The 24066-nt window shown below is 39.9% G+C and overlaps 1 protein-coding gene across 4 annotated transcripts in view; it reads left to right on the top strand.

The window, feature by feature from the left end:
• Positions 1 to 23629, top strand: part of Lyn (LYN proto-oncogene, Src family tyrosine kinase) — a 117975-nt gene extending 94346 nt beyond the window's left edge. For all 4 annotated transcript variants that reach the window (XM_013357547.4, XM_005322920.5, XM_078017162.1 and 1 more), the window contains exons 11-13: positions 15268 to 15421; positions 17029 to 17160; positions 21963 to 23629. In XM_013357547.4, coding sequence (XP_013213001.1) covers positions 15268 to 15421; positions 17029 to 17160; positions 21963 to 22165 — 489 coding nt within the window. In that variant the 3' untranslated portion in view covers positions 22166 to 23629. The remainder of the gene's footprint in view (positions 1 to 15267; positions 15422 to 17028; positions 17161 to 21962) is intronic.
• The last annotated feature ends 437 nt before the right edge of the window (positions 23630 to 24066 follow it).

Raw genomic sequence — 24066 nt, 5'->3', positions numbered from 1 at the left:
TGTATGGAAATCCATATTGCCAGGTTTCACATACTTATCGTGAGGCTCATCTTAAGTTCTTGTTTAAAAATCTACAAATTTCTGGATCTGGTTATCCATGACTAAGTTAGCATCTAGGACAAGCCACAGGTGTCTTGTGGGCTTGGATGAGTCTGGGAAACACTGCTGTCAAGAATTGGCTGAATTGAGTAAGGGATCATTTTCCTAAGTCACAGCTTACAAGTAAGTTTCTTTTTCTCATCATAAAACTACAGTCACTGGGGAAGAATTATTCTGTCACCACATTTGATTACACCCAGTAATTAGCTGCCCCAATTACTGGGCGCAGATGTGTTTTACCTGGTAGGCTGACGTCTTCTTGCTCAGATTCAGTCGTTCCCGATCCCAGGCTCCAGCCCCTCCTGATTCCATATTTTTCAGAAAGGGAAAATTCAGGAAGGAGCAGCCACTGGGGAACCTTACAGGCTCCATCCATTAACACATGTTATTTTGAAAACTCACATCAAAAGAGTTGAAACATAAATAAAGATGATTGCAAATCTGTTTCAGGTGTAGTTGGAATTTGTTAGATCTCATTACACTTCCTTCAAGTCCGTCACAGAGTAAATAAGTCAGGGATTGTTTTCAGAGTTCCATGGCTGGCTTGGCATGGGAATTCTGTTTAGCCTAACAAAACTCAAGGTCTTTCTGTTTTAGTTGAAATATAACATAGGTGCTACTATTTTCTTTTTGTTTTTTTCTTTTGTGTGTACGTGTGTGTGTGTGGTTTTTTTGTTTGTTTTGTTTTGTTTTGTTTTTGGTGAGGGGGATTGAAACCAGGACTTCTAATTTTTTTTTTTTAAGTTTGAGCATTGATAGTACTTCAATGATTAAAGAGAAAAATGTAATTACACTTGTCATTGATAAACTAAAAACCTTATTATACCCTATCTGCTTGGACCCAATTTTAATAATTCTAATGCATGTTCCCAGATACCAGCAGAGATTGTGGACTCTTTTCCCTGTAGATGGTATTTATACAGTTCATACCATATGATTTATGTTGTAACTAGATAGCTTAATTTATTGTGATCCTCTTTTTATATCAATACAAAGTAATCTCTCTCATTCTTTTACAGCTGCTTACTATTCTCTTATAGAGCTGTCCTATGACTCATTTAACGATTCCCTTGTGGATGGATATTTTTGTTGTTTTGTTGTTGTTGTTGTTGTTTTTGGTGGGATTTTTGTCCTTATTGCTGGTTTTTGTTGTTGTTGTTTCTTCTGCTGTAACAGTATATGGTAATGGTTCTTCTACATACTTGTTTGTGTACTTGGACAAGTACATTTGAAGGATAGGTTTTTGGTTGTAGATCTACCACACCCAAAGTGTGTACACATTTTAAATTTTGATAATTTTTCCCAAAGTCTTTCAAAAAATGAGAGTGCCTTTTACTTCATCTTCTTGTCCAAACTAGGCATCATCATCTTCCTCTAATCCAGTCCAGTAGGTGACATTTTTAAAAAAATTGTGTTTATTTAACAAGAATGAAGTCAAGCTTCTTTTCTTATCTTTATTTGTTGTTTACAGTTTATTTTTATGGAACTTTTTATTTTTATTTTGGGGGGAGATGGTACTGGGGATTGAACTCAAGGGCACTTTACTACTGAGCCACATCCCCAGTCCTATTTTGGTATTTTCATTAGAGACAGGGTCTCACTGAGTTGTTTAGCAACAGACTCGCTTTTGCTGAGGCTGGCTTTGAACTCATGATCCTCCTGCCTCAGCCTCCAGAACCACTGGGATTACAGGTGTGCACCACCGCGCCTGCTTGTTTATGTGGAACTTTTTGTGTGAGCCCTTTCCACATCTTTTCTATTAGCACTTTACTGTCCATCTTTTATTATTTAAATCACATCGTTTTTAAAACTATACCTTAGGCTTATACTGTATGTATGATATTACACATTTAAAGGTATTTAACTGAATATGACAGTTTTTCATTTTTTATTAAAAATTCTATGAACACGTATGTACCTTTTACAATTCCAAAGAGCATATCATCATTTCCTTAATGTTCCCTCAGAGACAAACATTTAGATCACCTCCAGTTGTTTGCTGACATAAATAACAGTATAGATCATTTCCATGGACAATCCTCTCCTTGTTTTGCTGTGTTTCCTCTACCACTGACCCCCCAGTCTCCAGGTAACAAGATCAGAGGAGGAGTGTTTTTACATCTCTTGACAGTTGCAGCTTATTTTCACTGAGCAAAACTTGGCTTGAGTCTAGTGAATTGTTTGTCACTTTGAAACATTTTGCATTACCTGTTGGGTCAGTTCACATTCCACATCAGAGAAGACCATGATTCAGCCCGTCCTGCCTGTCTCCAGTGGAAGCAAGTACGCCTGAGCCAACTGCTCTTCTCTTGTTTCCTCCCTCGCTGGGATAAGTTGAGAACATTTTACTTCCTTCTTCTTTTAAGTGATAAGCGCAGCTGATTAGCCACAGAGCAGGGGTTACTCAGATTGTTGCAATGGTAGCAAAAGAGATTACTGATCCCAGAGTGTCCTTTCCTCACTGTCCTGTCCTGTGTTCAGAACTAGTGAGTCTCTTTCATGAATGGGAGGAAAGGGAATCATTGCAGATGGTCTCCTTTTCACCTTCATGAACCTGGTACTATATAAGGGGGCCTCTTTGGGCTGTTATTAGAAGCAGAGTCTAGAACCTTCTCCTGATGTTGACAGCTGTCAATCAGGAAAAAGAAGATGGTAAAACCGAGGCCTGTCAACCTGCAGACACACCAGTGTACCTGAGGTTGGACTTGTGTGCCTCTCTGTGGCCTCCCACTATCCCATGGCTCTGAAAGATCAACTCAACCATTTGGCAGTTTACAATTATGAACCAAATCTTGACTTTTATCTTTTTATTTTAAATAATACTATCAGAGCTGTGGGTATAGCTCAGTGGCAGAGCATGTGCTTAGCACATACAAGACTCTGGGTTCAAATCCTAGTACTACCCACACTTGTACACACAAAAACTTACAATTCAGAAAAAAATTAATAGTATAATAGTAATAATTAGTTCCATTTTGCTGCATGGAAAAGTTGAAGCTTGGGATGGAAACTTGTCCTGTTTTACATAAACCCCAACACATTCCACAGTCCCTGATGCATAGCCCCAAGTGTCAAAGTCTGAGACGTAATTGGTAATCTGTCTGCCTTCTTCGAGAACCAGACTCTGTATTAACATAGTCAGGTTTATGTCCAGAGTTCTGAGTCTAGACTTAAGAGGCAGCTAGTAGGAGGAAGTTATAGAAGCCTTTTAGCCACTTCCTCTTTGGCTGGGTCCTACTGTAGTGTGGATTAGGCCCTCTCATGCAGCCTGCCGCCTTGTGAGGTTGATAAACTCTAACTTCTCTCCCTGTAGCCAGTATCCTTTGAGAGGTTCTGCTCCAGCTGAAAGCATTCAGCAAAGGTTTTTCTTCTTTTTTCTTTTTTTTAGTTGTAATAAAATATACATAACATAAAGTGTACCATTTTGACCATTTTTAATTGTACAGTTCAGTGGCATTAAGTACATTTACGTTTTTGTACAGCCATCACCACCATCTGTCTCCAGAACTCTTTCCTCTTCCCCAACTGAAATTCCCCAACTAACTTCCAATGTGCCCCCTCACCCAGCCTCTGTTAATTAACCACCCTCTTGCTTCCTGCCTCTCTGATTTTGACTATTTGAAGTACCTTGTACAAGTAGAATCTTAACCGTTTTTGTCTTTTTAAAACTAGTTTCATTTATTCTAATATCATCAAGACTCACCCATGTTGTGGCATGTATCAGAATTTCCACATTTTTATGGCTGAACCTATTCCATTGTATGTACATACCACATGTTCTTTATCATCCAATGATGGACTCTTGGGTTGCTTACACCATTCACCTGTTGTGAATAATGCTGTTGTGAACTTCAGTGTACAAGTATCTGTTCACAGGTACTTCCATTTATTTTGAGAGTTGGAATCAGTGGAACATATAGTAATCCTATTTTTAACTCAAGAAACCTTCATCCTGGTTTTAAAAGCAGCTGCACCATTTTACATGCCTACCAGCAGTGCATGGGTTTCTAACTTCTTCACATCCTCACATTTGTTATAGTCTGGTTTCTGATATATCCATCTTCATGGATGTGAAGTAGTCCAGTGTGTTTTACACAAGAGAAATTCTATGAGGATTAGTTAACAGTTTTTTCTTTTTTAAAACTTTTTACTAAAGAAGGTGATTCTCTTTCATGGACATTTAACTCATTTAAATATGGTTATTTGATGAAGCTATCTTTTTAGAGATCATGTCTCCCAGAATTCCTTGTGTGTTGTTAGATTGATTACATTATGATCAGTTGCAGAAATCTCCACCAGCTCTAATGTTTTGAAAATGTTTGCCCATGCCAAACTGCCCTCATCTTTGAACTGTGAAGGTAGGCTGCCTGTGAGGTTTAACTTGGGCAATTGTAAATGATCTAGTTCTTTTTTTCCTACTGTTAATTTAGGGAGCATTCTATTTTTAAAAGAAGCAGCCAGTTTGGATGACTGGTTGAAAGCACAGATGGGGGGACCAGCCAGTCATGGATTCAAATCCTGGCTTTTCTAAAAACATCATAAGTTCTCCAAGACTCAGCCTCCTCGTACTATGAGTAATACCTATTTCATAGTCTTATTATTGGGGGAGAGGGGTGCTGAGGATCAAACCTAGGGCCTCATGTATGCAAGGCAGGCACTCTACCACTGATCCCACAGTCTTATTTTAATGAACATAAACTTAGCCTTATGCATGCCAGGGTAAGTGGTAGCACATAGTAACTAACGTCATCATCATCTAAATATAAATATCACTACTCCTTGGCATTTTGTTTGGAAAATAATAATATTATAGTAACCAAATACAGGTAAAACAAGAATTTCAAGAGATTTTAATCCTAAAAAAGATAAGAATGCAAACAAGGCAATGAATGAGCTCTCTTTTCCATCCTTTCCTCCATTCAAGTTTCAGAGTGTAGTGATCCAGGATGGGGAATCAATTAATATTAATAGAAAAGAGTTTCTATAACTATATGCTATAAAAAATGCTGTCATATTTGGTATGGTAGAGGAGATAGGTGCTTACTAAAACATTATTTTTGTAAAGTCCCTGTTTTATGTTGTTGGAATTAGATAGTCCTTTGAGTTTTGGGATCAACCCCGGGGGCTCCGGATTAGAAAAGAGCCCTCAAAAAAGACTGTGGGTTTACTCAATTGCTATTCATTTTTCACCTCCAACTTATAAATGTTATTATTTCACAGGCTCTCTAGGGGTTTTGAATGTAATTCATTATATGAAATTCTTTTTCTCAAGCACAGGAAGAAAATATATGGAGAATAAAGCAAACAGTCCTGTAAGAACAGGCAAAGCGACAGGAAAAATCAGATTTTTATTCTTTCCTGCTTTTTTGGCAGATTTTAAAAATTTAATCTTTCTCACTGCCTGTCTTGATGACAAATGTTTTCCAGCTAGCCAATTCGAAGACAGGTTACATTTTCAGTTCCAGTTTCTCATTTGGGCTGGAATTTCCTGGGGTAGATTTTAGCTTTGCTTGAGAGATCACATTCAGCTCCTCCGTGAGGTTCCTTTGATTCCTTTTTTTCCCTCAGTCATTTGACTCAAATGTGGGTGCCTCTCATTAAAGGGGGGCGGGGGGGTGCTCACCAAACTAGACAGCCTGTTATTTGCCAATTTCTCAGGAAAGCCATAGTCGTTAGAATGAACACAAGAGCACTCAAGCAAGACTTCCAGAGCCAGGTCATCCACACAACACTTCATTATTTGTCTAAAGCATCACGTAGCTTCTCGGGTGACAGCAGCCAGGTCTGTGTGCTGAGCCAACAGTCCACAGAGCACATGCAGGACAAGCCAAATCATGGCTGGGAGCCAGAGCCGTGTGTGAGGGGAGCTAGAAGCTGCACTGTCTTGGGTGCTGGGGTCGACAGACTCCTCCTAGGACATTTGGGGAGAAAAAAGGAGAAAGAGATGAATGACTTGGGTGGTCATCATTAGCAAGAAAGCCACTGGAAAGGGGGGATTATTTGAGCTTTGCTTAGGTTTGTAAAATGTAATTGAGATTTCTCTCTATAGTCAAATTCCTTGCAAAAGAAGTACACGTTGTGCATTCCCAAGGGCCTTCATTGTTAGGTATTTCCCACCCAACATCACTGTACTATGAGCCCCCAGCATGCTCACAGGAAATTTGCTTTTCAGAAAGTGTATTGATGATATGAAGTCCAAGTTCATTAGCACAGAAGGACCAGTGTAGTCTTCCTCAGAGCAGTGCTGGCAGGGGAATGTGTAGGGAACTTGCTGAGACCATGCAAAAATGTGTACTCCTCATTTGGGGAACAGGGACACAAACTCTATTTAATAAACATTCATGGACAGGAAATTTAAATGAGTGTGCTCAACTAAGATGCTTCCAAATTTCTGGTCTGATTTAACATTTTTTGACTTTATATCCTGTGGGAAGAATTATTTTCAAATAAATGGAACTCTAGAGTTTGTGTTCGGTCCCCTTCCTGCCCATCACAAGAGTGTGCCTCTGTAAGGGTGAGGAACAGGGGTGGTAGAAAGCAATGGGCAGCGAGCAAAAGCTGTGATGCTGTAAGAGCTGTTGAGAGAGAGACCAAATACAGTCATGCTCTGCATGACGACGTTTCTGTCAACGGACAACTACATATACAACCGTGGTCCCATGTGATTATATTGCCTACTGACATCATAGCTGCCTTGGTTTGTGTAAGTACACTCTATGATGTTCTAACAATGACAAAATCATATAAAGACACATTTCTTGGAACACATCCCCATTGAATACACCAAAAAAACAGAGACGCTGGCAGCATTACCACATAGTTATGCAGCATGTCCAACAGATGCTCAACAGAGTCCCAGCTTTGATCCAGCTCACCCACAAGCCCTGACAGTTGGGTCTTTCACCTGAAGAAAGCAGCACATTTTTTTCACCCACTGTAGGAGCTTGAGAGTGCCTCTGTTGGAGGTTGGCCCTTCCTGTTTCACAGCTCTAGGGTTGGGATACCTACCTTTACCTGTGACCCTCCTGCTGTGGAAGCGCATATATTCAGCTGATTGGGCTGCTGAGGAAATTCAGCTGATTGGGCTGTTGAGGAAGTTCAGCTGATTGGGCTGTTGAGGAAGTTCAGCTGATTGGCAGTTGAAGCAGTTTAGTTGATTGGGCTGCTGAGGACATTCAGCTGATGGGCAGCTGATTGGTGGTTGAGGAAGAGGCAGTCTAGGATGGCTCACTCCTTTCCTTGTCCCCATGCATTGAAAAGGCCTCTTTGTGGGACTCACTGTTTTATAAGACAGAAAGTCTATTTATCTAACATCTAACCAGATGAGGCTGTCCTTTGACTCAGGAAACATCATTATTGTGATCTTCTAGAATTTTTCACTGGGTATCAGATGCCAGGAGTTTCAACTGCCTAGTCTGGGTTGCTGGCTGGTGTGGACCCCTGTGGTTTGCTGTCTTATCTAGTAGTTCTGTCCTTCCTCCCGGGGCTACAGTGTGCTCAGCACAGGCGAGTTGGGTGTGTTCCACTTCATTTGCTTCAGTCCTAGGCATCTTCAGGTGACAGCCATCAGGCTCTACACTCACAGCACGGTCATTTTGCACCTCCACAATCTCACTTATCAATTTTCTCAGTAAACTCATTTTTTAAAATAAAAGTGAACAGAAACATCAAAGAAGAAAATGTCACCTTTATACGTTTTCACTAAAAGTACAAAAAGAGGAATTAAAAATGTGTTTGCCATGCTAATTGAGCAGACAACTACATCAGTTGACTTTAAACCCAGAGGGTGGAAACCTCCCTAACAGTAATCTTCCTTCATAAATATTCTCACTGCAGGTTGTGGGATGCTTTTCTATTTCACCTTTCCAGTAAATAGTTTCACCCATAGACTGAGAGGGCGATAAACATCAGCACAGGAGGAAAAGAAACATTTTGAAAGCCTTCTTGAGCTCCCGTTGGTAGGTGGTTTAGAAAGTTGGAGTTTTCTTGTGTTTGTACACCACTGGGCCCGGCATGGTGAAGCTGGTGTGGCCCAGGATGGAGCCTCTTCAGATTTGGAATCAAAGGGTTGAATCAGTTCCCCAAACCCTCTAAGTAATGGCCAGAATGCCCAGAGCTATGACATTTATTTGAAAATAATTTTTCCCTCAGGATATAAAGTCAAAAAATGTTAAATCAGACCAGAAATTTGGAAGCATCTTAGTTGAGCACACTCATTTAAATTTCCTGTCCATGAATATTTAAATAGAGTCTGTCTTCCTATTCCCCGAATGAGGAGTACATGTTTTGCGTGGTCTCAGCAAGTTCCCCACATACTCCCCTGCCATCTTCTATCTCTGACCTCAGGTTGTAGGAAAACCAAAAGCTCAAGCCACCTGTTTTGAACTGTTGACATACTAGGAATTCTAGTAAGTTATTCCCAGCACCTTAATCATCTGCCACCTTGCCTCCCCAAATTACCTCCTTCTCCTTAGCCTGGGCTCTTTAGGATGACCATATACATCCTGCTTGCTGTTTTATTTATTAGTAGTCGTAGTAGTAGTGGTAGTACTGGGGATTGAATGCAGGGCCCTCAACCACTGAGCCATATCCCCAGCCTTATTTTATATTTTATTTAGACACAAAGTCTCACTGAGTAATTGCTAAGCACCTCTCCATTGCTGAGGCTGGCTTTGAACTCGCAACCCTCCTGACTTTGCTTGCTCCTTTTTTACACCAACTTGCACTGGGACTTACTTCCCAAGCATTATGAGGACAGCAGTCCACGTGTGACAGAGTGTTCATTGGCAATATGTTGAAATGAAGATTTTGTTCCAGTTCACCTAGAACTTTAAATCCTGAAATAGCATAAGCTCATGCACATACAATCTGGTGCAATGCTTCTCAAACTTTAATGTGCTGGTCATGAACCAGACTTCCTGTCTCAAGGACTTATAGAGGTTCCTAGCCTGGGTGCATGTCTTGATTCCCCAAGGGGGCCCCACTTCTAAAGATACAAGTTTAATTAGTTGGGGTGGGGCCCAGAGAGTGATAATGTGTAAAAGTTTCCCATGTGATTTCAACATACAGCCAAAGTTAAGAAATACTGGCTTAAGAATTAACATTTAATTTAACTGTAAAATGCACAGAAGGGAAATTAAATTCACTTGCAAACCATGGCAATAACCTGTAGCACGATTCTGGGAAAGTAATTTCCTTTTGGCCCCATCAAAGTTCCAAAGGGAATGACAGCTATTGCTTTTTTAAGACATATAGGGCTATCTGGATGAAAGGATATTTAACTGCTTAAATTGTTTTTATTTTATTTTTAGTTGTGGTTGGACACAATGCCTTTATTTTATTTATTTATTTTTATGTGGTGCTGAGGATAGAACCCAGGGCCTCGAACATGCTAGGTGAGCGCTCTACTGCTGAGCCATAACCCCAGCCCATCCCTGCTTAATTTTTGCTAGTTGTTTTCATTGTGACCTCATCCTAGCCAAGAATATGTCATTCATGCATATCATTTCTCTCTTTTGATTCATAGGACAAAACTGGTTTTAAACAATCTTTGTTCCCTTAGTATCTTTAGGCAATGTGTCTTAATTCATTAGTGCCGCTATAACAAAGTACCACAAACTGGATAATTTATAAAGAACAGAAACTTATTTCTCAAAGTTCTGGAAGCTAGAAATCCAAGATCCATGTGCCAGCATTTGGTGTCTAGTGAGGTCCTCTTTGTTGAGTTTTCACATAGCAGCAGAACTCTGTGAAACTTCTTTGACTTTTATCCCATTCAGAAAAGAGGAAGACCTCATGATCTAATCTCCTACATACTATTGCACTGGAGAGTGAGTTTCACAAACTTTGGGGTATGCATTCAGACTACATTTAGGTACTGGGGGGAAAATCATCCCCAAGTGAGAAAAAATTGGTTCTTTAGAGGTAAAGAAATCGTATTACAATGGTTTGTGGCCCTCCAAATTTCAAACATACTTAACACAATATTATTTATTTGTGTTTAATTTCTCCTGTTAAGAATAAATCAACTGTAATTAATTAATTTTTTATTTATTTTCAGTCTTGGGGATTGAACATAGGGCCTCGCCCATGTCAGGCAAAGGCTCTCCTTCAGAGTTACATCTTCAGCCCCAATTCAAATTTTAAAATTAAATTTTTCTCCATAGGGAAGTGATAATGGGGGGAAAATATTAAGAAACACTGTTCTGGATGGTTCAGACAAACCAGGCTTTGTATGTACTTCCAAGTTGAGTATCCTGAACTCCCGCTGGGAAGAGTTCATGGTGCCATTTCTGAAGGGTGAAATGTGGCTTACCAATGGTTGAATTCTAGGTGGAAACCTCAAATGTCTTTTTGTCTCTTCTCATTAAAGAAGTAGTCTCTCCATGAAAACTCTGGGTTCCAGAAGCTTCTATAACCAGATTGTCAATAACCAGCTTGAACTCCCTTATACATGTGACATTGTGGAACATGGACTTGGAGGTCAGACACACCTGATATAAATGGTGCTTTCACTCTGGCGTTTGGCAGGTCCCTTGATTTCTCTGAGCCTCATTTGCATCTGTTTGGTGAAAATAAAGCCTAGGTGATAGATTTTTTTTATTAAGATGAAGCATGAATTGGGTATAAAGGATGGAAGACAGGGTCTAGTACATAAGAAGTGCTCAGTTAATATCTATCTATCTACCCATCTACCTGTCTCACCTTCATAGTAAGATACTGTGAGCACAAAACCATAAAACTGTTCTGAATCCAGTAGATTCTTTTCTCATCAGACTTGACTGACTCTACATACTTCCCACACCAGGGGTCTTTCTGAGCTACTGGAACAATAGAAAGCAGGAGGCCAGGGCTCTCAGCTGGCAGGGTCCCCATAGACAGCAGAGCCTTGGTTTTATGTATTTATGGGACAGCTCTTTCTGCTGTGCTAATTGCTACACGGCCCTGGGGAAGGAAGAAGGACTTTAATGAAAGAAGAGTTGATCCTAGATTCATTAGCCTGATTTCTTCCTGCTATTGCAAAGTGGGGCCAAATTTACTTTAGCCAAAAGAAATACTAAAACCCAAAACATAAAATTTAAAAATTAAGGTTTTTAAAAAATAAACCAAGAAGAAACAATGCTTACAAATCAGGGAAATAAAGACAATGAACTAATTTTTATGCAAGAAGAGTCTCAATATTTATGAACCCAAATGCAAGACATACCTGAACGCTTTTTATTTTGCTCCCATGTCTCTCATTTATTCAACTTGGCTAATCTATTGTTTTGAGTCCTGTCTTGATAAATGCTCTAATTATTTTTTGGAAGCTGAGCTCCTTAAAACCCTGTGGTGCAGAAAGGAAAGCCAAAGTAAACACACACTTGTTGCAAGTCTATTGTTATTTCAGAGAATCATTTTTATGTTCTCTCCTCCTTTTTTTTTTTGTTTTGTTTTCTTTTTTGCTTTGGTATTAAGGATTGAACCTGGGGCCACCTTACCATTGAGCTATATCTCCAGCCCCCTTTTTTAAAAAAAATATTTATTTTTTTATTTGCAGTTGGACACATACCTTTATTTTATTTATTTTTATGTGGTGCTGAGGATCGAACCCAGGGCCTTGCACATGCTAGGTGAGAGTTCTACCGCTGAGCCACAGTCCCAGCCACCCCAACCCTTTTTAATTTTTATTTTGGGGCAGAATTTCACTCAGTTTCCCAGACTGGCCTTAAACCTTGAATCCTCTTGCTGCAGACTCTTGAATGGCTGAGATTAGAGCCCATTTTTTAAAAATTCATTTAGATGTTATGTAAATGCAGAACTTGGGTAGAAGTAATAAACCTTATCAACAAATTCCTGGAATGCTCTTATGTTTTAACGGCCAATCATTGAAATCCATCACCATCTATCACGTCCATCAAGGATGTGAGTTTTTATTGTCACATTTGTGGGCTCAGTCCATGCAGCCTGCTGTGTGTGCTGTGTGGAGGAGCTTCCTGCGCAGGTTGCTACTGTCAACTTCAGTGTCAGCTCTAAGCTGAGATTTCAGCCAACTTTGGGGTTTTGTTGTTTGTTTGTTTATTCCTGGACCAGTTTGTATATAATTACTGGAATGTCAGATAAGACAAGTAAGAAATTCAAAGGCAGAATCACCAAGGAGCACAGACAAAGGCCCAGATAGCGTCAGCAGCTCCTACCCAGCTGTTCATCTCCTCTTGGCTCTAGAACCAGCTTGGGTGAATTTCAACCAGGCCTCTTGCTCTGTCTCCCAAAGCCCAAATATTCAGATCCATTTTATTGCAATGGTATCCTCCCATTCTTTCCCATGGGCTAGTCTGATCTTCACTCTCCACTTTTCCCAGTTTTGGGCTCTAATAAGTCTTGTTGAAGTTAAAGTACAGCAGACAAAGGGAATCAGAATGCACAGCTCCTGCATCCCAGCCTCCACCAAAATCACCCACTGTGTCATCACCCATTTCAGGATTGCCAGTTCCAAAATGGAAGGCTAATCAAGGGTGGATCCTGCAGGCCATGAACTTCTCCCTGTCCCACTGTGGATGTGCTGAAGTTTTTCCTAGAGAAAGTCACAGCAATGCTCTACTTTCACCTGGGTTCTCACTTTTGCCCACTTTTTTTTAAGTTGTAGATGGACACAATATCTTTATTTGTTTATTTTTATGTGGTGCTGGGGACCGAACCCAGGGCCTCACACATGCAAGATAAGCGCTCTACCAGCCCTTTTTGAGATACAACCCCAGCCCTTTTTGCCTACCTTTTGTGGACTTCCCATAGAGGCTATTTGAATATTTTCCAGAATTCAATAAAGATGGCACATCTCCTGAGTGCCAAGGGCTTGTGAGTATTGGGGGGAAAGGCAGGAGGCATAGTCACTTTCATCCAGATCTAACCAATCTTTTCCTTCCTCTCCTTTCCACCCTGCTCAGCATCTGTCCCACTTCCTTACAAAGACAGGCTCCCAGGTCATTATGCTTTGCCCTATGCTCCGTGTTGAGATACAGGAATAGATATGCCCTGCACATGGTGCCAGAGGGTTACACGTCTGCAGTGATTGAGGACAGGCAAACCAGTGAGGATTGGGGATCCCTGGTGATGGAAATATGAGGGGAGAGGGGTGCCACAAGGTTTCTCAGAGATGTGCCATCTCAGCTGGGACCAGCAAAATGAAAAAGGCAGGTATAAGGCACAGGGGGCAAATGTCCCAAGCAGAGGCCGGTATGTAGAAGCTAGGATACCAGAAAGGGTGGTCTTGGTGAGGAGCTGGAAGACTAAGTGAGGGCAGACCCTGCAGGGCTTTGCGGCGGTGCTAAGGAGTCTGGACAGCATTCCTTAGTGCCCATCAAAAGGGAATCCTAGGATGATCAGACTTCGAGAGGAGTGTTGAACAAACTTTATAGGTAAGATTCTTATAATCACAAAAATAACACTTGCCAAATTCCTGCAGCAGTGTGCTAACAACATAGTTTTCTGATAGTATTAAAACCCTGGTTCATTTTCTGAAGAGACTTGGTAACAGTGTTGAAGTTTTCAGTTGACACAAGCGAGAAAAGATATAAGGGGTGACTTTTGCCCTTGATGTATTTATCTTCTGTTTGGCCTAATCATAAGTACATTAAAGAGTGTAAAAATAATGATAAAACTACGATCAGGAGCTGGAAATGGTTTTTATGCAAACTGACCATCTAGGGTGAGTAAAGAGAAATTATGGAAGAGGACTTGAGGGAAGGAAGATTCACTAAGCGGAAGGTGAGCTCAGGGAGAAGACCAGAGGGGAATGAAAAGCAAACCTGGAAATAAGGAGCTGGTCCTTTGCTAAGCAATAGGGCTTGGAATTGAATTTGAACTGCATGATCATGCAGGCTACTGCTGAGGACTGGGAAAAGTCCACTCTTCTGAGCTGAGCTGCAGAATTGTTTCATTGTGAAACAATTCTAATTACAGTTTTCTCTAATTGTTTTAGCAGTAATAACTAAATGGTTCATTCTTTCTCCCGCCCCACCATTCTTCCCTCCCTCCCTCCCTTCCTTTCTTCCTTATCTTTAACTACAATTTTTAAATGTCTTTCTTAAAAACCTGATTTTAGAGCCATGCCACTTTTTCTGTTCAGCACTGAGTAGTAGTTTCTCATACCCCTTGTTACTGTTCTTTTTAAATCTTTGATTCCTTCCCACTGTCATCTCTGTTGTCAAAGTGAATCTTTCTGGTCATCCTAGAGAGACTGTGCCCAGAGAACCTGGAGAGCCGGTTCCATGAGCTGTTCATTAACTTAACAGAGGGGATGTGTTGACCAAGGACAGACATCCTGTTCTTGATATCCTGTTAATTTATTTGTATTAGGTCACTTTCTCCAGCTCTATTGTCTTTGTGTGGGCTGCTACAACAAAATACAATAGAATGGGTTGCTTGAACAACATATTTAGTAGGCAGGCCTGGTGGCATGTAATCCTAGATGTTTGGGAGGCTGAGGCAGGAGTTTTGCAAGTTCGAGGCTATCCTGGGAAACTAGTAAGACCCTGTCTATAAAAACAGAAAAAAACACCAGACATAGTTCTGGGGACTTTGGAAGTCCAAGATAAGGCAGCAGATTCAGTGTCGGGTGAGGACTCTCTCTCTCTGGTTCATAGACAGCACCTTCTAGTTATATCCTTGCTAATGGAAAAGCCCAGGCAACCGTCTTATATCTCTTTTATAAAAGCACAGTTCTATATATGAAGGATCTGCCCTTGTGACCTAACCACCTCCCAAAAGCCCCACCTCTTAAAACCATCACACACGGGGTTAGAATTTCAACATATGGATTTCAGGGGAAACAAGCATTCAGACCAGAGCATGTGTTTTCTGATTTGAAAAGGTTGGATAATGACATCTGCATATCAACATGTGAGGATTTAGTAGAGTCTTAAAAAGCTTCTCCACACATTAGTGAAGTTGAGACATATTGTTATTATAAAAATTTTAAAAGGGACCTCCATTATTGGAGACTTTTGGTTGGGGGCATGGTTATTTTAGAAAAGATTCAAATAACAATTGTAATTTACCCACTGTCTTTAAAACTTGAACCATCAGAATAATATACACGAAAAGGTTTCAGGAACATAATTTTTTTTCCTTGGTGGTCCACTATGATAGTCTATGATAAATACAAAAATGAAAGCCTGTTTCTGTTTTCAGATTGCAGAGGGCATGGCTTACATCGAGCGGAAGAACTACATCCACCGTGACCTGCGAGCAGCCAATGTCCTTGTATCTGAGTCACTCATGTGCAAGATTGCAGATTTTGGTCTTGCTAGAGTCATTGAAGACAATGAGTACACAGCAAGGGAAGGTGCGTTCTGACAGCCTCTTTAAGTGTTTGGTTATTGTCTTTAACAAAGCAGTTACAAAAAATCATTATTTAAAAAACAACTGGTACAATATTCAACATATCTGTGAATGGCTCTATTATAATTATTTTTAAAAAGTCAGTGATCTCCATGATCTCCATAGATTACCTTCATCAGCACTATCATTTGTATTTCAATTAAGCAAAGCAAAACAAAAATAGATTCCACAAGATCAATAGTCTTTTTTATTTTTTTGCATTATATGGTGGAAGTTTTTCACTCAAATCATGAAAGGTATACACTTTTCTTAGCTATAGAGAAAATATTTGTAAGAGTAATTATGGGCTTTATATCTGACTTTTTTGTTTTTCAATTTGGAGATGAATTTAATTTGGCAATGATCTGTTAGCCTCGCCTCCCCATCCCACATACACACGCATATTCTGGCCTTTTAAATACAAATTAAAATATGGACATTACCACACACCCAGAACTAAAGGTAATACCCACAAGAATATTTTGCTTCACTTTCCTACATTCCAATTGTATGTGAGAACAAAAAGTGTGTAGACAGTTGTACATTTCTCAGTCCTGGCATATGGTTTCGCCAGGCACACGGTTGGGGATCCACTGGCCTTCCCTGTGGTAGGGTTATCTTGTTGCACATGACCTGGGCATTCTGATGCTCTTGCCCCCAGAAGTGAAGTGAATGTTTTTTGCAGAGCTCACTGTCTTCCAGTGAGCCAACTGCTTTCTTAATTTTCCTAAGAATCGTTAAACAAGGATTAGTTTTATTTTAACCACTTGTGTGTTATTTCTGGAGGATAATCCTAAAAGTTTAATATTTTTTTTCCTAGAAACTTAAAGAATAGTTCATTTCTGTATGGAGTAGCATCTGAAATCTCTTTTGGCTCAGGCTTAGCTATAGTTGTCCACAAAAGCGTAACAATAATTCTAGCTGGGGGTGTAGCTCAGTGGTAGAGTGTATGCTTAGCACACATGAGCCTTCCATTCAATCCCCAGTGCCAAATAAGCAAGTAAATAAAAATAATATGTAATAAAAGATATGTATATCCCATGTAAACAGAATAAAATAGAAAAATGGAAATGGTTCATTAGAGAAAAATTAAAATTCTTCTTTCCCTTTTTTTTTTTTTTGGAGATGGGAGTCTCACTATATTGCACAGGCTGGCCAAGAACTCCCTGCCTCAGCCTCATGGGTCATTGAGACTCAACATCATGCCTGGCTCTAGAGAAAATCTGAACACTAAAGATCTATGCTTTAAAGCCTGGTTTTTAGGGGCAAACAGAAACCTAGAATAAATCTCTTTATATTCCCTATCATATTCTTTTATGTTTCAAGTAGGCTAGATATAATATCCCTGGGAGATGACACAAGAAACTTTGCTACTAAATTGAGAATCAAAAGAAGATGCAAACATTTTTATACAACATTTTGCACATCTCCATTTTATAACATATATATGTGTGACCTGGTTAAGATAAATAATGTGAATTTTTAAAAAATCAAAAGGGAAAAATGTGAGGGTTCGTGTCCAAGACTTTATGTTGAGATGCTCAAGTAAGAGTCACCTGTCTTCGTCTCTAGGTGCTAAGTTTCCTATTAAGTGGACAGCTCCAGAAGCAATCAACTTTGGATGTTTCACTATCAAGTCTGATGTATGGTCCTTTGGAATTCTCCTGTATGAAATCGTTACCTACGGGAAGATTCCCTACCCAGGTACTGCTTACTCACCAATTCCATTCAAGTATTATACATGAGAATAGAGTCAAATTTATGAAGGCATCTACTTAAAAAAATTTAAAAATAAAGTAAAGAATAAGCACTTTGTACCAGAACTTGGCTTTCACTGTCTTCAGTGTCAAGACACTTCTCTGCCTTCTTTGAGTGCATACTCATTTTTTGCTAATTAATTCTACCACTTCTTCAGTGCCTAGAGCATGCCTGGTACTGTTAGAGGTGTTGAGATGAGACTGGATTAGACACAGGTGCTCCTCCAAGTCGGAGCCCCTCACAGAGGAGGAAAGAGAACAAGTGAGGATTTCCAGTGCCTTCTGACTTGTTTTGGAACTGAGGTTTTGTAATAAGCACTGTGGAGTCTTTTCTTGTTCAGAAAATGACTGCCAACATTTATCAGTGGACCATCCTGCTGATCTTTAACTTATGGGTGTCAGTTGGAACATGATTCAGTATCTCCAGATTCCTAACACCTGAAGCCCACAGAGCCAGATTCTTCACGTCTCTTCCTTTCCCCTGGGTCTGTGCTGAAGTGGTTAACAGGGATTTCTCCCAAACCTTCACTTTCTTTTTAATGTTTGACTTTTAACAAAATCTGTAGATGAGTTAAAGTTACACCTTTAGTATTTCAAATCCTTCTTTCATGAGCTGGAAGCTGGAGAAGGCTTTAGGACCTAAGAACCATGGTGGGTGTGCTCCAGTTACTCCCACTGCTGTGGGGATGGGCCACAGAGAAGCAGGGACAGGGACTACACCTGGGAGCAAAGAATTTCAGAAGGCAGAGAAGTGCCTTGGCACTGAATACAATGAAAGTCAAGTTCTGCCTGCAACAGAGGGCCAGTGGTCTCAGGAAATCCCTCTTGTGCCAGCATTTTGTATTCCAATTGCCCCTGGCTCTAGACACTGAAGTTAATAAATTAACACTGTTGTAAACTAGGAAATATATTTCTGATGAGCCCTGATGTCTGGCATTATATTTCTATATCTCTCCTTAGACCTACATCTGTAGTTATATCTGTTTGAAGTAAGAAAAAGATTGTATATTCAGATTATCTAACTGATCATTACCTGATAAACAATATGATAATGTAATGTAACATGTACACCATACTACACATGACACTCAGCAGAGGCCTCTTAGGTTCAGAGACCTCTGACTGGTAGCAGAGCTGCTTCCAAACTGAGACCCACATGTCTCCTAAGACTTTCCCCTCACCCCGTGTGCTCCATGTCCAGGATTTGGAATATTTGGGGTGCAAATCATAAATATAAAATAATCAGTAGAAGAATAGGTAGATTCACAAAAAAAAAGTATATATGGTAGAATTAATCAGAAACCATTGCTCGGGGTGTTCTCCAAATAAATTAACCTATGTAAGGATTAGGGATGTGAGGTACCTCCAGGAGGTCTTCATTATCATTATTCCTGATTATTAGATCAGGAGGACATCTAGCATTGGGAATGATGAGAAGAATTTGCCTATTTACTTAAATATCAGAGGACTTGATTTATAGATATCACAGAAATTGGTAAACACTGCCAAAATATGCCATTTTCCACCATTATAATTAAAATGCTCCACCATTAAAATATGCTCCCCTCATATGGAGTTATTTAAAAAGACTTTCTTTGCACAGAAAAGTGCTGGACATTTTAGTCTTTTTAAAAGTGCTTTAGAAGTGATAGGCCCAGTTTTGTAAAACTAAAAACAAAAAGGAATAAAAGAAAAGAAAAAACAAAACAAAAAAAGAAATAATAAAGCCACATAAAAAGTGAACACATAATTATAAAGGAAAAAGACTAAAAGGTGCAATTTACCAAAATGATATTATCCTTGAGCAAAAAGATAATAAGGTTATATTAGTTTTCTTCTTGATAAATTTCTGAAGTTTCTAATTTTTTTACCATGACATTTTTATTAAATAATATTATTCTATCTAAGTAATATATACACATTAAAAAGCCAGGTAGTGAAAAGAGGCTTCTAATGAAAAATTGCCACAGGCCCCCACCTGTTGATGCTTCTCAAAGAGAATCTACTTTTAGGAGTTTGGGGTTATTTATTCTACTATTTGTGGCTCATAGTTCTAAATTATTACACAATCAAATCTTGAGTAAAATGAGTTCCTTTTCCCATTTTACTTGTTATTAAATAAGAATATAGTCAAGGTCCTTCCATGATATGGCCTTTGCCACAGGGTCCCACTTTTTTGTTTTTAACCTTTCTTCTCATACCCAGTCTTCTGTCCTGAACTCCCCCTCCCTGCTGGGCATAGAGCTTCTCCATTTAGTTTTGTCTTAGTCTCTTTTCTGTTGCTATAGCAGAATACCTGAGAGTGGCAACTTATACAAGAAAGAGGTTTATTTTGTCTCTTAGCTCTGGAGGCTGAGAAGTCTAAACATAGCACTGGCATCTACTCAGCTTCTAGTGAGGACTTTGTGCTGCTTCAACTCATGATGGAAAGCAGGAGGGGAAAAGAGCTCATGCAGAGGAGATGAAACAGGAAGGGTGGCCTCACTAGATAACAACTCACTCCTCTGGTAACTAGTGCAGTTCCTCAAGAATGAAGAGGATGTACTCCTATGAGAAAGTCGTCATTCTCCCTTCATAACCTAATCACCAATGACCTACCTCCCAACGCCATCATAAAGGCAACCAAATTTCAGGGAGTTTCACAGGGAACACACCATACTCAACCCGTCGCATGGTTTTTCCAACATTACCCCAGACACCACCAGGCAGGCTCTGGGTACCATCCTCCCTGTGACCACCGTCTTCGCACCCCCCTTAAGGGGTTCTGGCCACTCCTTTGGGAGCCCTCCCAGTGTTTGTCCTAGTGGGCCATCCTGCCTGTTATCCCTCTCTGTGGGCATTGTAGTTATACTTTCTTCCTCCTGGCTCAGATCACTCTACCTCTGGCTGCCACATGTCTCCTAGTTTCATCAAAGATGAAGTTTCTATTTTTTGTTCTCTATTTTGGGGTGAAATATAGGGGAAAAATGGAAAGGGAGGCAAAAGATCCTCATTCCATTATCTTAAAATCAAAACTGTAATTATATATCTCTATAAGAATTTTGTAAAAAGAAAAAGTCCCTGGGTACAGGGTTTTGATTTGCTTTGCTCATATAAAGAGAAAGGAGGTTTGAAAATGACAGTGTTCTGAAGCATATGTCTTTTCTAGCAGTCTTCTGCCATATGTACCTAGCATCTTAATGCCATGTGTGCATCAGAATTTAAAAAATCATACTTGTGAATTTACTACAAGAAATTCTCAGCAGAAAAGAGAAAAAAAGAATAAATAAAAATAATAGTTTGCCTTTTTGGAAAAACTATTATTGAGTAGACAACTATGGTTAAAAGGTGGCTGGTTCTCATTCTCTCTCTCTCTCTCTCTCTCTCTCTCTCTCTCTCTCTCTCTCTCTCTCTTCTCTCTCTCTCTCTCTCTCTCTCTCTCTCTCTCTCTCTCTCTCTCTCTCTCTCTCTCACACACACACACACACACACACACACACAGGAACCCTGTATCTTTAAAGATTGTTATAATCTGTGGAACTACTGGGTCCCCTCTCCTGTCACGAACCCCAATTCCTTTCTAACCTCTGTTGAACCACATTTTCTTTCTTCCTGTGTACCTCTGCCAACTTGTAGTATCTGCTAATTCCTGATCACTCCAGATACCACTTCCTGCCCCCAACACCTACGGTGTCTTCCCCATTGGGCTGTGTGCCATTGATATCGTCTCTGCTTCTCTTAAAGCCTCGTGCTTTCTTAAAAACTCTAGTGATTATCAATAAGTGACTGGTCAAAGACTAAAGGATAGAACATGAAATTGCTTGTCTAGTAAGGCAATCATCAGCCAATGGGTGTTTGCCTTCTTTAACCAAACCACAGACCAAGTGCTAACTAACAAGTTTAATCTCAGGGTCTAATGGAGGTCTCACTCCCCATATTTTCTTTCTTCTACAAAGACTTGTCATTTAGTGATTTGTTTGGTTTGTTGACTTATTTGTGCATAAAAAGATAGAGTTCAGATTCTTTCCACTTAACTCCTTTTATCAAGTTAAATTCTCCAGACAGAATGGAGTATGTCTGGCCTTTATCTGCATCACTGACAGTTTCCTTCAGAGTTAGTGAGGACTTTGTGCTCATTAATAAGGATACAGAAGAATAAGGAAGAAAATATCTGTGGTAAGGTTAGGGGGATCTGGCAAGGTTTATCTTCTGTGGGCATATTCTGAACTTTTATGCAACTGGAGGTTTTCACTCAAAGAAGTGAAAGAGATATTCCTAACCAAATTTGCATTCCAGTTCCTGTTTACATCATTCCAGAGATTACCTCCATCACGATGCCGATGCCAGAACTTCACCCAAAGTCCATGCTTTGAAGGATACGGAGATCAAAGCATAAACAGAGTTGGTTTTATCCAAGTCTCTGCTTGACTGGTAGATGGCAGTCTTGTCCCTGTGTCTTCATGTGATCACCACTCTGGGCCTGTGCCTTAATCTCCTCTTCTTAGAAGGACACCAGTCGTATTTGATTAGAACTCATCCCTGACCACCTCTTTAAAGGTTTATTTCTAAATACAATCACATTCTGAGGGATTGGAAATTAGGACTTCAACATAGGAATTTTAGGAGGATACACTTCCACCTGTAATAGATTTAATAAAACTTTTTTCAATCACGGGTGCAGGATGTAAATAGCAAAAAGACTTCTGTAGTGCATGCATGCCCCTCTTGTCAGGTTTCTAAATGTCTTTTTTCTTTCCTCTTTGGCCTTAGGGAGAACCAATGCTGATGTGATGACTGCCCTGTCTCAGGGTTACCGGATGCCCCGCATGGAGAACTGCCCAGATGAGCTCTATGACATTATGAAGATGTGCTGGAAAGAAAAGGCAGAGGAGAGACCAACGTTTGATTACTTACAGAGTGTCCTGGATGATTTCTACACAGCCACGGAAGGGCAGTATCAGCAGCAGCCTTAGCACTCAGGGTGACTTGTCCCTCCATCAGGAATGGCTGCCTCATTTGGTGAAAGAAAGTGACAGTCACTGGTTGCGCCAGTTATCTCACATGCTGCGATCATTTGCCATGCCTGATTCCTGAAAGTAGAGGCTAAATTACTCAGGAAGCTCACAGTGAACATGGAAATGTATTCTGTTCTCTTGGACTAATGCCCAGCAGGATACAGCTTGGACCACACCTTAGCTGGTCACCTTGCTCTGCTACCAACATCAGAATACAACCTCTTAAGAAGAAAACACCTGTTTTCTCCAAAAGTGCTCCCACACCAACCCTGTTTACAATTGGATGTGTAAATCAAAGGTTCAGAGACCGTTGCAACAAATCCCCAGTAAAGCAGAACTATACTCATTTTTAAAAAGCATAAATAACCAGATGCATAGCCTGACATTTTGTATTTTCTTTGTGCTTTGCCTTACTTAAAAAAAAAAAAAATTACTAATCCAACCTGTTAGATATTACAGATGAAGTCAGCAACTTAAAAATGTCTTTCCCAGACTTCAGTGTTTTGGGTTTTGTGGGGTTTCCTGCCCAGGAAATCTTACACCTTTAAACATTTTTCTTTGATGAACGCTGATCAGATCCGAGGCCTATGGCAGCCCCAAAGTAGCACATGTGCTCTGAGCGCCCCCTGCAGGAGCGCCATTGATAAGCACTCACAGCAACTGGGCGGCCCATGGAATCCCAACTTCACAGAGCTGGCTCAGACCTCCCAGGGCCAAGGGAAGAACCTGGGAAACTGCCTGGGAAACTGCTCTCTCTCTCTCTCTCTCTCTCTCTCTCTCTCTCTCTCTCTCTCTCTCTCTCTCTCTCTCTCTCTCGGAGGAATATTTTTAACAGTGTAGCTTTTTCAGTTCCATGATTTCCGAAATAAAGACTTATTTGACAGTGCCCTTTGAAAACCAAAATTAAGATTTTAATCTTTGCAGAGCCTTTTAGGGTTTTCTAAGACATAAGCATTTCCTTTGTTGTTTCAGATGATTTGAATATTATTTTAAGAATCAAATACTAATTTTAGTTGTACTCTAGAAAGTAAAAATGCCATATTTGGGGCTACTTTTGTGGTTAAGCAATCTTAATTGTATAAGATGTGTGTGAGACTATTTATACGTAAAGATATGAAGGAAAATAAGTGACTAAGGAAGCTCTTTGAGCAGCTGTGACAAACCACCCCAGATGTTTTGTTTACTTGATTTTTGTACTCAGCTTTGGACAGAAACTGCTGTGTCACTTCATTTCACTTATGCTGTTATGTATATACCTAATAATTCTATTTTTTTGATTTTAATATACCTGACCCAACAACCTCTCAGGCTTTTTTCCTGTGTTTAACATTTCAACTATTGCCATTGTAAAACTGTGTACCAGTTAGTAGGAAGGGGGGAGAGAAATAACTCCATATAAATATGTGGTAAAAACTTGCAGAAGTTCTACCTCCATTCTTTGAGCATTTCAGGTTGGAGAACTGAGGAACTGACAGCTTGGATGCCTGAACATTCCATGATGGGGACCAAATAAGATGTGTCTTCAAATGGGCTTTGTGAGCACCATTTATTTTGCATGTTTTGTTAGGTCCTGGTACCTCAGGGAAGGAATCAAATATTGTACTTTTCTCTTAAGTTTTAACTTCTGTTTTTCTTCTGCGATTGTTTAAATGTCCCTTCTAAAGTATTCTAAGATTCTTCATTCACAAGTGCCCTATTCACAAAGACAGAATATTATCATATTTGCACAGCTAGTCACAATGATGATTCACAATGGTAAGTTTTCTACCTATACCCACCCTGTTCACATTTTACTTCAGAACCACATGTATTCCCCAATATATTACATAGAGAGGAAGTTTAAAGTATCCATAGGACAA

The sequence above is a fragment of the Ictidomys tridecemlineatus genome, chromosome 7 (genome assembly GCF_052094955.1).
Source record: "Ictidomys tridecemlineatus isolate mIctTri1 chromosome 7, mIctTri1.hap1, whole genome shotgun sequence".
NCBI lineage: Eukaryota > Metazoa > Chordata > Mammalia > Rodentia > Sciuridae > Ictidomys > Ictidomys tridecemlineatus.
The sequence above is the reverse complement of the archived record's forward strand: the minus strand, read 5'-3'. Positions and strand labels throughout refer to the sequence as shown.